Genomic DNA, 13437 nt, shown 5'->3' with positions numbered 1-13437 from the left:
CATGCAGGCAAAACAGGCCTCAGTGAAGCTTGAGCAGGCCTCAGAGGACTGAATCGAGGGCAACTGTGGTGGTTTCTAGACTTCTCAACCCACAAACACCAAAGACAACTTAGGAGGTCAGTAGGAAAAGTCTGTGACTTCTGTGAGAGAGAAGTGCGGTCCCAATCCCAGCCCTGGCTGCAGCCCCAGGATGGGCGGCTGCTTCTGGAGCTTCTGGCCCCTAGACTGAGGGGGAATCAAATGGCTGCTCAGAGGGGGATTGCAGGGATCTTTTGCTGGTGCTGAGGCAGGATTCTCTTGCTTTGCCTGTGCACAGATCTGGGTCATAATCCTGGGTGGCAATCCTGGGGCAAGGAGGAATGCTGACATGGTGGAGCTTGTAGTGGTGGGGAAGAGGAAATCCTCCTCACAGTTCCAAGGCAGAAAAGAGGGCTTGTAGTCACTCATAGACCAGAGCAAAGGCCAGGAAAGGAGTAAACACCTCCCCCTTGATAATACCACCTTGGGAGAACTGAAAACTTACAGTTACCTAGAAGTATCTCTGAAAACAGCTACACAAAACCCCCACAGCTTTGGACAGTACATTCTCTACATTGGAAGCATACCCCCACCTTAACAAAGAGTTTATAACTCAAGTAATTGGCTGGGATCATGAGCAAACTGAGCAAAAAAATCAGACCACACATAAAACCAGAAGAAAACAACAAAGTCAAAGCTCCTACATCCAGAGCCTCCAAGAAAAATATGAACCAGTCCTAGGCCATGGAAGAGCTCAAAAAGGATTTTGAGAAGCAAGTAAGAGAAATGGAGGAAAAACTGAGAAGAGAGATGAGAGTGATGCAAGAAAATCATGAAAAACTAGTAAACAGCTTGCTAAATGAGACCCAAAAAAATACTGAAGAAAATAACACCTTAGAAAATAGCCTAACCCAAATGGCAAAAGCGGTCCAAAAAGCCAATGAGGAGAAGAATGCCTTCAAAAGCAGAATTGGCCAACTGGAAAAGAGAGTCCAAAAGTTCACTGAAGAAAATACTTCCTTAAAAATTAGAATGGAGCAATTGGCATCTGGTGACTTATGAGAAATCAAGACATTGTAAAACAAAACCAAAAGAAGAATGAGTGGAGTGAGTTTCTTGTGATTCATTGTCCTGGTCAGAAGATGTTGGTAAGTTTCCAGCAGCTATGATAGTGAAAGGGCTAGGAAAAATCCCTTACTATCAGCATTTGAGGAGACCAGAGATATTTGGCCTGGAGGAAAGAAGACTCAGAGTGGACATAATGGTTATCATCAATTATTAGAAGGATTGTCATGTGAGGGTAAACTGAGCCGTTCATTCAAAAGTAATTTATTAAATACCTATTATTGCTAGGCACTGTGCTAGGTGCTAGGGATATAAGGATGTAAATGAAATAGTCTCCATTCTTAAGGAATTTATATTCTATTGAGGGGAAACAATTTGCACAGAGATAACCACTATAAATACAAAATATATACAGAATAAATCCTAAGTAATTTGGAGTGGGGGAAGGGTACCAACAGCTAGGGTGATAGCCAAGGCCTCATGTAGGAGCCGATCCTTGAACGAAACTAGAGATTCCAGGATGGGGAAGTGAGGAGGGAATGCCTTCCAGGCATGGGCACAGCCTGTGAAAAGATGCAGAAATTAGTTGGAGCATCATATATAGGGAACAGAAAATAGGGCAGTTTAGCTGGAACATAAGAGTACATGAAGGAGAGTAAGACAGAATAAGTCTGGAAGAGTATAATAGAACTAGATCATGAAGTACTTTAATTGACAAACAGTGGGGTATTTATTTTATCATAGAGACTCTAGGGAGTTTCTGGGTCTTTTTGCCCTGGGGAGTGATATGGTCAGACCTGTGCTTTGGGATTATGAATTTGGTAACTGTGTGGAGAATATATTAGAAAGGAGAATTAAGTCAGGGAGACTAACAAGGAGGCTCTTTCAACATTCCTAGTTAAAGGTGATGAAGGCCTGAACTAGGGTGATGGCCAAGTAAATGGAGAGAAGGGGACATACATGAGATATAGAGGTAGAACTGACTAGACCTGGCCACTGAGTTGGATATGAGCAGTGAGGGTGAACAAAGAATTGAGAATGATTCTGAGGTTAGATGAGTGGAAGATTTGTGGAGGCCTCAACAGAAACACAGAAGTCCTATGTCTTCCTAGAGGGTGAATTTGGGGGAAAGACAATGAATTCATTTTGGGGCATGCTGAATTTGAGCTGCCTAAAGGGCATCCCAGTTGGATCTGTGTATTAAGTAGTTGCTGATATAGGACTGGAGGTCAGGAGAGAAATAGGAGCCATAAGAAGAAGTCGTAGAGAAGCAAATTTTAGGTTGATCAAAAGAAAAAATGTCTAATAATTAGAACTGTCCTAAAATGGAATAGCCTGCCTCAGGTGGTAATTCCCTTAACTGAACATCTTCACATGGAGGCTAAATGACCATTTATTATGGTTGTTTTGTAGATTACAGCTTAGGCATGGGTTGTACCAAATGACTTTGGCAAGTCTCTTCCATATCTAGGTTAGATTTTAAGTAATTATTCCCATTATGGCAGAGAACATGAATCAGAGGCCTTTGGGGGCTAAACTCTCCCTTACCTGATAGTATTGCTGGACTCTAGCAACATATCCTTAAGGCAGCAGAATCTCAGGTGGTACTGAACTGGTCCTCACTATTACGAATACTACCTGTGCTTTTTACAGAGAATTCTTTTACCAGCCTAAAGTTTTACTTTCATTCACCTTCTCATGTAGGGAAAGAGTGGCTAGTACAACAAAGTTGACTTCCCCAAGTTAAAAAGAAGTTAATTGCATGACATCCTATTTGGCAGTGTTATTTGTAACCTCCAATCATATACCATTTTGTGTTGTATTCTCTGAGTGGTTTTAGGCCTAGCCATAGATAAGCTTTGGGGTTTAATTGTAGCTTGAACATTGGGCTGTTTTTAATATAGGCCCATGACTTTTTTGCTGCTTGGGAATTCTTGCTCTCCATTGTATTTGAGCACAAATGGTCAGGTCCAAGCAAGTCTCCCTTGAGATTTGTAACTATTTGAATATGAGTAGAACCCCATTTTAATGACTATGTTCTATCTTGGCCCTTATAGTAACTATTAATTCAAGTGTTTATTAAATTTGAATATTAAATAATTACTATAAGCAAAGCTCTATGCTAGGTATATATATCTATATCTATATCTATATATATATATATAATATAGATAAATTTAGATAAGACAAAGGATTATAGACTTAAGAGTTAAAGTGATTTATACTCTCATGGAACTTCCAGCTTAGTGAGTTCACAGAATTTTAGAATTGGAAAGGACTTCAATGACTATGATTAGTTTAATCCATAACCAAAAAAGAATCACCATTCTGGATAAGTGGTCATCCATACTCTACTTGAGAGACAACCTCTTGCCTCCTGAGGCAGTTCATTCCATTTTTGGAAACTTTTCCTTATATCAAACTTAAATTTACCTCTTTGCAACATCCATCCTTGCTTTTGGGCCTGCTTTCTGGAGACAAATAGAGCAAGTCTTTCTTATAACGGTTTTTCAAGTACTTGAAGACACCTATTATGTCTCTGTCTTTGCTCTTCCCAGATCTCCCAAAGCCTTCTCTTCTTCAGGTTAAACAGCCCCAGTTCCTTCAATTGATTCTTATATGGAATAGACTTAAAGCCCTTAACCACTTTGGTAGCTCATAAGTTTATTAATGTTCTTTCTAAAATGCCATGTTTTAGGGGGGCAGCTAGGTGGTGAAGTGGAAAGAGCAGTGGCCCTGAAGTCAGGAGGAGCTGAGTTCAAATCCAGCTTCAGACCAAACACTTGACACTTATTAGCTGTGTGACCCTGGGCAAGTCACTTAATCCCAATTGCCTAAAAAATAAATAAAATTAAATGCCATATTTAGAAGTAAATAGAATGCCCCATATGTGGTCTGATGAGGCCAAAGTATGGAGGGATTATCTTCTATTTCTTCCCGGAAGCCATGCTTCTCATCAAACAACCCAAGATTTAATTAGCTTTTTTGGCTGCCATATCACTGCCATGTTGACTTATTGAGCTTGTAGTCCAATAAAATCCCCAAATCTTTTTCAGACAAACTACTAACTTTGTTTCCTGAATCTTGAACTTTTGGAATTGATTTGTTGAACCCAAGTGTAAGACTTTATGTTTATCCCTATTAAATTTCATTTTATTCTATTGGCAATTCTAGCTTGCCAAGTTCTTTTTGAACCCTTACTCTCATCATTAAGGATGCAAATTGGTGTAGTGGAAAGTGTGCTGGATTTGTCAGGACAGGATCTCAGTTGAAATACTTCTTTTCCTACTTTCTAGCTGTGAAATACTGGTCATGTCCCTTCTCTGGGTCTCATTTTCTTCATCTAAAAATGAAGGAGCTTTTTAAAAAATTAGTAAAATTAAAAAATTAAAATACATAAAATTTAATTTAATTAAGGAGTTCAACTAGACGACATCTGGCTCTAAATTTATGATTCTATAATCTTGTGGGTTAGCATCCCTTCTAGCTTCATGTCATCTGCCAATCTGATAAAGATTCCATCCTTATCTTACCCTAGATATTTAATTAAAATGTGAACTAGCACAAGGCCCAGAACAGAGGCAGCTAGGTAGTGCAGGGGGTACAGTGCTGGGCCTAGAGTCAGGAAGACCTGAATTCAAACCTAGCCTCAGATACTAGCTGTGTGACCCCCAGCAAGTCATTTAATCTCTTTCTGCCTAAGTTTCCTCAACTGTAAAAATGGGGACAATAATCATTCTTATCTCACAGGGTTGTTGTGAGACTCAAATAAGATAATATTTGTAAAGTGCTTAGCACAGTGCCTGGAACATAGTAGGTGCTTTATAAATGCTTGTTCAATTCCATTGCAGATCTCCAGGACACTGCAGTGAAGACTTCCTTCTTACTTGTCATGGAACTACTAATGATTGATCTTTTGGGTTGTCAACCAATTTTCAATCTATCTTTTATCTGCCCTAATTTCTGGATATTTTTTCCTCTATGGATTTTTGGTTTTGGTTTTCATTTGACAATTCCTGTCACCTTTGCTGGCTCATCTTCTATATTATACCTTGCAACTGTGGGTGTTCCCCAAGGCTCTCTCAGAGGCCCTCTTTTCTCTACATTCTCTCTCTTGACAAACCCAACAGCTCCCATGGATTTAATTATCATCTCTAGACAGATGACTCACACATCTATATATCCAGCCCCATTCTCTCCCCTGAGCTTCAATCTGACATCATCAACTACCTATTAAACATTTCAAACTAGATGTCCCAGATTCATCTTAAACTCAACATTTCCCAAACAGAACTCATTCTCATTCCTGCAAATCCCACTTTTCCAGACTTTCCTGTTTCTGTCAAAGGCATCGCTCTTCATCCAGTCTCCCAGCTTCCCAAACTCAGCACTATCCTTGATACTTCACTTTCCCTCAACCCCCTTAACCTCCTCCAAAGACGTCTCTGCTCACACAGCCTCCACCTCAATTCTGGCCTTCATCAGTTATTGTCTAGCCTTTTACAGTGGCCTCCTGATCCATCTCCCTGCCTTATCTCTCTCCACTCAAATCCATCCTCCACCTGGCTGTTCATTGATTTTCCTTAAGTATAGGCCTGACCATGTAATTGTCTTACTAAATAAACTCCAGTCACTCCCTATTGCCTCTTGAATAAAATATAGGCTTCACTGTTTGATTTTTAAAGCTCTTCACAACCTCGGTCTCATCTTCTCTTCCCAGCCTCATTCTACCTCACTTCCTTTCCTGTACTAGGCAGTCTAGCCATACTAGCCGCTTCTCTGTCCCTTACATGAAGCGCTGCATGTCCTACCCCATGCCTTTGATTTCCCATGCCTGAAATGCATTTTCTCCTCACCTCTACCCCACTGAATGCTTTTCTTCCTTCAGGATGCCGCTTGGGCCCCATCTTCTATATGAAGCCTTTCCTGATACCATCAGTACTAGTTCCCTCCCTCCCTATCTACACACTATTTAATTATCTAGAATTTATTTTGTGTTTATTCTGTCTGTTTAAAATGTCAAGTACTTGAGAGTGGGGATTGGTTCATTTTTTTTTAGTATTTGTATCCCCAGTACTTAGCACAGTACCTGCTAAGTAGTAGATGCTTAACAAATGTTCATTAATTGATTGATTGATCAAATATTCTGTCCCTATCATCTGGTATGTGGCTTATAGGACCAAGCATTGTTCAGAGTAAAGTAAATTGTCTGAAATGAAATAGTATATGTCAGAGAAGGTTTTAGTGCGCCCAGTTTATTTCAGATATAGGTTTTAACATAATAAAGATGTTACCTGAGAATTTATTGCTTATGACATAATTTGGTAAGTACAAATTCTTTTCATTAAAAATGTGCTACTCTTAGTCTTCCCACCTTGATTGAAGACAAGGACCATGTTTTTTTTACTTCTCTGACATTTACAGTAGAAGTGTGCAAATGAATGTTTTAACAACTGGCTTTCCAGGAAAAAAAAAAGTGTATACATGATACACTTATAAGTTAAATCTGTGTTCTTAATATTTTCTCCATCACTTTTTTCAGTCCAGAAATCATCAGAATAATAAATAGAGCCTTGATTTATGGCATTTGCTCATTACCAAATTGTAAATGCTCACATTGAAAGTTTAACAGTTGGCTCTCATGAGCTGATTTGAGCTGGCTTCTAGTACAATTGACAGACACATTGATAGATTGACTAAAAAGTTAAATGAACCACAGATTCACAGCAAACTCAGTGATTCAGTAGTAAAAGGAACTGGCCTAGGGGATAATCCATAATTTTTTGTGAATATGTTGTTGTTCTGTTGTTTGAGTTGTGTTGACTCTTCATGACCCCATTTGGAGTTTTTTTGGCAAAGATACTGGAGTAGTTTGCCATTTCCTTCTCCAGATCATTTTATAGATGAAGAAACTAAGGCAAACAGGTTAAGAGACTTCCCCAGGGTCACACGGTGAGTGTCTGAGGCTGGATTTGAATTCAGGTCTTCCTGACTCCAGGCCCACCTAAACTGTCATGTGTGAATGTACTTTTCATTCATTTTGAACCTGGTGCTTAATGATCCCTGGATTATTAAATAATCAGGTACTATTTCCTGAACTATTATATTCTTTACAACAGACTTTGCTTCAGAAAACAATGTGGGGCCTTTCCTTCTCCTGAATTGACTCGTGCATCCCTTTCTTTTTGTCCAGGTTCACAGTAAAGACAAAAAATATGTGTGCAAAGTGTGTAACCGAGTATTTATGTCTGCGGCTAGTGTGGGAATCAAACATGGTTCCCGCCGCCATGGAGTGTGCACTGATTGCTCAGGCCGAGGCATCCCTGGCCACTTGGATCAGAATGGAGGAGAAGGCTCTCCAGATGAAATGTACCCTGGAGAAAGTCAGTATATGGAGGATCCCGATGACATCAAAGTGGAGGGTGACGAGGAGTTAGGTGATGACGATGAAATCAAGTGGAAAGATGATGTTGGTATTTCCCAGGATGATGTGATTTTAGAAGATGACAAAGAGGACGTTGACTCTCCCCAGGAACATGAGAATTCTGGGGAACACGACAAGGATTTTACCTGGATATCGTAGGGAACTGTCTTTGGGAGTCAAGGGGTAGGGGAGGGAGGGAAGAAGGAAGGAGAGTGTGGAAAAGCAAAGAAGCCTTGTTGTCTACATGTGTAAGTTTTGTTTGTTTTTGTTTTATTTCAGCAAATGTAAGTCTTTAACTGTTTAATTCACCTATTAGTTAAGGCCACTTTGAGTGGCAAATTTTATTATCCCTTCTCCCTACCTTCCCAGCTTCTTTCCCGTTACTTCCTAGGACTCCTTCTCTTCTCCCTCACCCCTTAAATCTGCCTTTGTCTCAATATGGAAGCAAATCCAATTGCATGCAAGTGACTTTATTTCTGAAGAGATGAGCTTTGTGAATGGAGTGAGAGGTGGGGAAAGGGAAATATTTTTAAAGGCATGTGCTTTTTTTGTTTCTTCAAACTTTCCCCACCTTAAATCAAACATCAAGGGATAAGAGGATGGCTTCTATCCAAAGTAATAAATAAAAATTCCAGCAGTAGTGACTGTGCTTATCAGTCCATGTAAATCAACCAGTACAGATGGGTCTCCCCAACCCTTCAGTGATCACTTTGCAAGGCAAACCTCTAGTAACTGGGTTTTTTTTTTCTTTTTGGTGGGGAAAGTTGGCTAGCACAGTTACAACCTACACAAGTTTGGTTTTCTGGGGGTGGGGAATGGGTTTGGCTGTCCAGGGCCTGGGGTTATTAACCCCACTGTTTATAGCTATACCTAACTCTGTGTTCCAGATACAGTGTGATCTCCTAGGAGGTACAAAATCATTTCTGGCCTTGGGGTAAAATCAGCTAGCTCTCGGTTGGTTTACATGAGTCTGGTTCCCATTCTCTTCTTTACCTCCTACCCTCCCTTTCATAGGTATATGCAAATTCTGACCAATTGAAGACATTTCAAAAATGGAAACGAAAATGGCTAGGATGTCTATCTTGACCTTTGTGGCTAACCTGCACCATTCCAGCTCCATGCTTCGAAGGAGATTGATCCTGGTACTTTATTAACCAGATAAGCCTACTCAGGGGCCACTTTTGGTTCCTTCCAAACCTCTCTTTCCCAGCAAAGCCTGACTCCAGCCCCTGGATGTCCCCTCTGTCTAATGGAGAAGACTTTCCTCAGTTTTATTCCATGTGGTTGTCAGCTCACTCTTCCCTTCTCAGCCTGATGCCTTCCTCTGACAAGTTTCAGAAAATAAGTGTCCTGTTGTACAAGGAAGAAAGGCTCTGCTGAACCTCTCACCTCTGTGCTTTGGTGCTGAAAATAAAACAACACTCCAAGTCGAAGACCTCACTGTTTTTATACAGCATAAATGGCAGCCGTGGGGCCATCCTGAAACCTGCCACCATAATCCCGGTGTAACCCGGTAAGCCAAATGATTCAAAGGTGCTATTTTCCATAATGGGAGAGGCAAAATGCTTGTGAAAGCATCAAAAGATCTCATGATTTCATTCATTTAAAATAGGCCTCCTCCTTGGGCCATGGGGAAGATTTTCAATCTCATAGTGCTTGGGGATTTTGACGGCTTTGTGCCAAGCATCTCTTTTCAAGTGAGCAGGGTAATGTGGATGTCTCCACCTCACCCATACTTGGAGAAGTGGCCCTTTGGGCTTCCTACCCTCAGCTCCATGCCACCCTGTTAATCCACAGCCACTCTTAGTTCCTCTTTGAAGAAATGTTCATCAGTTTTCCTGCGCGTGCTTCCTTCTGGACCTCGGGCAAGCTTTGTGCAACACTGGGGCTCTATCCACAGCAAGCCTGCATTATTGGGCTGAAGAGTTCCCCCAACTCGGGCTAGAGCTGCTATCAGTTGACTTTGGTGGAAGGGGATCACACGGGCCAATCTTCTAAACCACTGCTACTGATAGCCCCTGTTACTCTGAGCCAAAGTCTGGGATTGCTTTCTTTATTGCTGCTAACATGATGAATTGACAAACCTATCTGCAGTTTGCTGCTTAAACCTTCCAAAATGGGTAACCATGTTTTTTTAAGTAGTCAAGGAATGATGTTTGTAGTAGGCATATCAAACTGTTGTTTGTGGTTGTTTGTTTTTCTTTGACAAATCTGTACAAAGTTGTTAGGCATTTAGTCTGTTGAAAAGCCAATTGCTGATTTTTTTTTTCCAAATGAAGCCACAGATTGCACCTTTTTGCTTTTTTTTTTTTAAGTGCAAAACACAATCACTCATCCTGTGCACTGTATAAGAGTTCCAACTCAGCCCAAGCCCAGTGCTTCTTGGTCTGAGCTGCAGAAGGTGGCTCTGCGTGGCACCGTTTGCCTGGGATCCTTTAAGTACGACTTCCTTTTGCCTATTCTTCTAGAGGACATCTGTTGCATCCAGACCAATGCAAACAGTACTTTCTAAAATGGCTCTATCGTGGCTTTTTCTATATTAAAGCTATTTTTAAAAACACTTTGGTTTCTAAGACATTCCACAACTTTCATCCAACTTGACGTCAGTGTAGAGATTTACTACCTTAAGCTATTGTATTTTAAGGGATAAAAGTTGGATCCTGGGCTGACTTTTGTTCCCTTCCTCTCTAGGGTGAACTTGATTTTGTATGAAGATTTTTGGGGGTGCTGAGCTTTACTTTGTGTTGATTTAGAAGTGTTTTATATTACTTTTTGTCTTTTTTTCCACGGACAGTACAAACCTGTTCTAATTGTGCCACTTCTGTGCTCTTTAGGCAAAGGAAGCAAAAAAAGAGAGAGAGAGAAAACCCACAAAAAGGCTAACTTGTTATAGTTATAATGATAAAATGATATATAGCACATGCTTCTATATTACTAACACTGAGTATATAAACCAAATAAATAATTCTGATATGTGATATAGACTTTAAAGTGCGTTGTTTTTGATGGAGGTGTGCAGATTTGGAAATGCAAAGAATTCAGGTATCATTTTCTAAAATATTACCCCATAGGGCAGAAATCCTGGGTATTTTTTATGTAAAATCAGTAATAGTTTCTATAAAGTAGAAGAGGGTACTCTCTATACAACTTTATCAGCTGCTTTAATTAGGAGTGTAAATATCACTTAGTTGGAAACTCTGCTGTCCTTTACTCAAACTAGAGTCTGTGAAGAAAAATGGAGACCGAAGATTTTTCTATCAACAGGAATATGGAATGAAAGGAGCCAGGAGCCCATGGCCTGAACTCTTGGCATCTAACTTGCTGCTTCTTCTCTTGCTCTGGGTTTGAATTGGTGTTGTTTTTGTTTTTTAAATTTCTTTGAAGGGCTTAGTTTCTTTCCCTATTTACCAGGAATAGTCTTAGTACTAAGCTAATTTTTTTTCTTCTCTCAAGTTTGGCTTGAACTCAAGAAACTTAATCACATCTCACCTTTTGTACCTCTCTGAGAACTTTGAACCTTTCATTGAAAGGTCCCTTTTTTAACTGCTTTTCTAAATACAGACTTAGTTTCTTAGAAAATACATTTGGAAACAAGATCTTTGCTACCAATGGGAATTTCCTGGTTCAGCCTTCTCAGTTTTGTATCAATTTCCCAGTCTCTTTCAAGTTGGGGTCTGCTCTAACCACCTTTTGATAAAATATGATGGCTGGGGACTGCCTCATTTTCTGGTGGTCGCTTTGCACATAGCTGAGGAATTCTTCTCCAGCTCCAATTCTTTGTGTCTCTCCAAGCTCAGGATACTTTGCTTTTTTGTGGGTTTTTATTTTATTTTTTAAAATACTGCTGATTCTCTCCAAACTGCCCTTAGTAGCCTGTCTCTCGGGTTAGCCGTTTGTGCCGTACTGTATGAAAGGTTTTTTCTTCATTTTTTTTTTTAAGAATAGTGAACAGGTAAATTTAGGTTCTGGATTTCCCCTCCTGCCAAGGACCCTTAAAGTGTTTTTTAGATACTAATTAGTGACTAATATATGCAGTTTCCTATTTGGAATACTCTGAATTTTAAAGTTCAAGGTATGAACTCAACATACTCATAGAGAGGCCTAGGAGGGGAGAAGGGACATTATATAATGAAGTTGTTTGTTTTTTTTTAAGTGACTGACCTTTTTTTAAAATCAGTGTTTAAGCTAATAAAGGAATATTTTTTTATGAAAAGGAAGACAGTGTAGATTACATTTCACAATTTGTATTTTTTTAATTGCTTTTTTTGTGTTTCCAAAATTGAAAATATTTGAAGGTCGTCTTTTTCTTTTTTTTTTAACTATATGATTTATGTATTAAACTCTGGATCCTGACAAAGTTGTATATTTGGGCTCTCTCTCTCTGGGTTATAGGATACAGTCAGAACACTGCCATCTTTCAATAGGACCTCGGCTAAAAAGACACACCTTAATGCTTCCAATTTTGCACATCTTCCTTTTTAAAAGAAAACTCCAAGAAAAACGCAAAAACTGGAATTTTTTGCAATATTATTAAAGATAATCTTGTTTTAGCTCATTTTGTGACATGTGCAACTCTTAAAGCCATACTGATGGTTCTTTTTACTTTTAAATCTAGCCTATATTGTGTTTGAGATGCTGCCCTTTTTAGAACCAACTGTAGTGAGAGTGCTGTGCGTATGCTTTTCATATATATTTATTTTTTCAACCTGCTTTCAACCTGTTGTCAAACAAGAGACAAAAAGGGCAGTGTTTGAAGTGTTTGAAGATTATTGATTTTTTGCTGGGAATATTCTATATTATACTGACTTTATATTAATTATTATAAACCTGTGTTTGTATTGGAGATGTGTTTAATATTTGGGGGGGAAAGATTTTAGTAACCAGAAGTCAGTGGGAAAACATGAATGTGTGTTGTACTGATTTTCTGTAACTGTAGTACAGGTAAATATGACTTTATTTTCTAGTTGATCTCACAGTTTCTTGTCTGTGTAGGCATGCCAAAGGTGTGCCTAGAAAGTCTATTTACTTTATGTGATGGGATTAGCTTAGACATACTTGCAAAATGGATCAGTTTCAATAAATCAGGAAATTGCTGCTAAAAAATTTTTGTCTGAGTTTATTTCAGAGTTTCATTCATTGACTTTGACTGTTCTAAATCCCCGTGAGTGAGCAAATGGAAGGGGACCCTAAACTCAGGCTAGAGCCAAAGGGTCTGCAAATTTATTAGAGGAATTACCTTCTCAGCAGAGCTCTGAAAGGAGAGAATGCCATCTAGTGGGAGGAAGAGGAGAGGGAAGGAGAAGGAGTGGAGGGAGGAGCAAGGGGCGGGGAGGGAAGGAGGACTTGGAAAAGGAGGAAGGAGAGGGAGAGGCGGAGGAGAAGGCAGCGGCAGTGGCAAGGGCATAAATAGGCTGAGATTTTCCCCCTTGTCTCCGACTACTTGCTTTTCTTTGTTAAATACATCGGTGTCCCTTAAAGCTCCATCCTGGGACCTCTTGTCTAACCTTACTGATCTCACTAGTTCCCATGGGTTTAATTAACGTCTCTGAATACCCACATTCAGGGGAGTGCTGTATTTGCAGTCAAAAGCGCTGGGTTTGAATCCTATCTCTGACACTTTATGACTTTTGGTAAATTATACCTCTCAGTTCCCTCATCTGTAAAATTTGGACGGGGTGACCTCTCATCTTCATCTGGAAAGGGGTCATATCTGGCCAAAAGTAAGACGGCGTTCACCCCTTTCCTTGTTTCTTAAGTAATATATGTGGTGGACCATATCAGAGGGACCGAGCCAGTGAATCCCTTCAATTCTCAACCCAGGGATCCTCTCCAAGCTTAAAGGCTTGTCCAATTCCAGCCTTCGAATTCCCTGGATTCCCATCTTGCTTTCTTACTAAACTCCGTAGTTAGTAAAGATTGTAGGATTGTCT

At 39.8% G+C, this 13437-nt stretch overlaps 1 protein-coding gene across 3 annotated transcripts in view; it reads left to right on the top strand.

Moving 5' to 3' along the window:
• Positions 1–12610, top strand: part of ZBTB46 (zinc finger and BTB domain containing 46) — a 168961-nt gene extending 156351 nt beyond the window's left edge. For 2 of the 3 annotated variants that reach the window (XM_078149904.1, XM_078149903.1), the window contains one exon: positions 7277–12610. In XM_078149904.1, coding sequence (XP_078006030.1) covers positions 7277–7666 — 390 coding nt within the window. In that variant the 3' untranslated portion in view covers positions 7667–12610. The remainder of the gene's footprint in view (positions 1–7276) is intronic. The other variant, XM_078149905.1, reaches the window with a different exon arrangement.
• Positions 12611–13437: the final 827 nt, after the last annotated feature.

The sequence above is a fragment of the Phascolarctos cinereus genome, unplaced genomic scaffold (assembly GCF_003287225.1).
Source record: "Phascolarctos cinereus isolate Bilbo 61053 unplaced genomic scaffold, phaCin_HiC Scaffold_2;HRSCAF=192, whole genome shotgun sequence".
Lineage (NCBI taxonomy): Eukaryota > Metazoa > Chordata > Mammalia > Diprotodontia > Phascolarctidae > Phascolarctos > Phascolarctos cinereus.
Note: the sequence above shows the minus strand (reverse complement) of the source record. Positions and strands in the feature narration are given on the sequence as shown.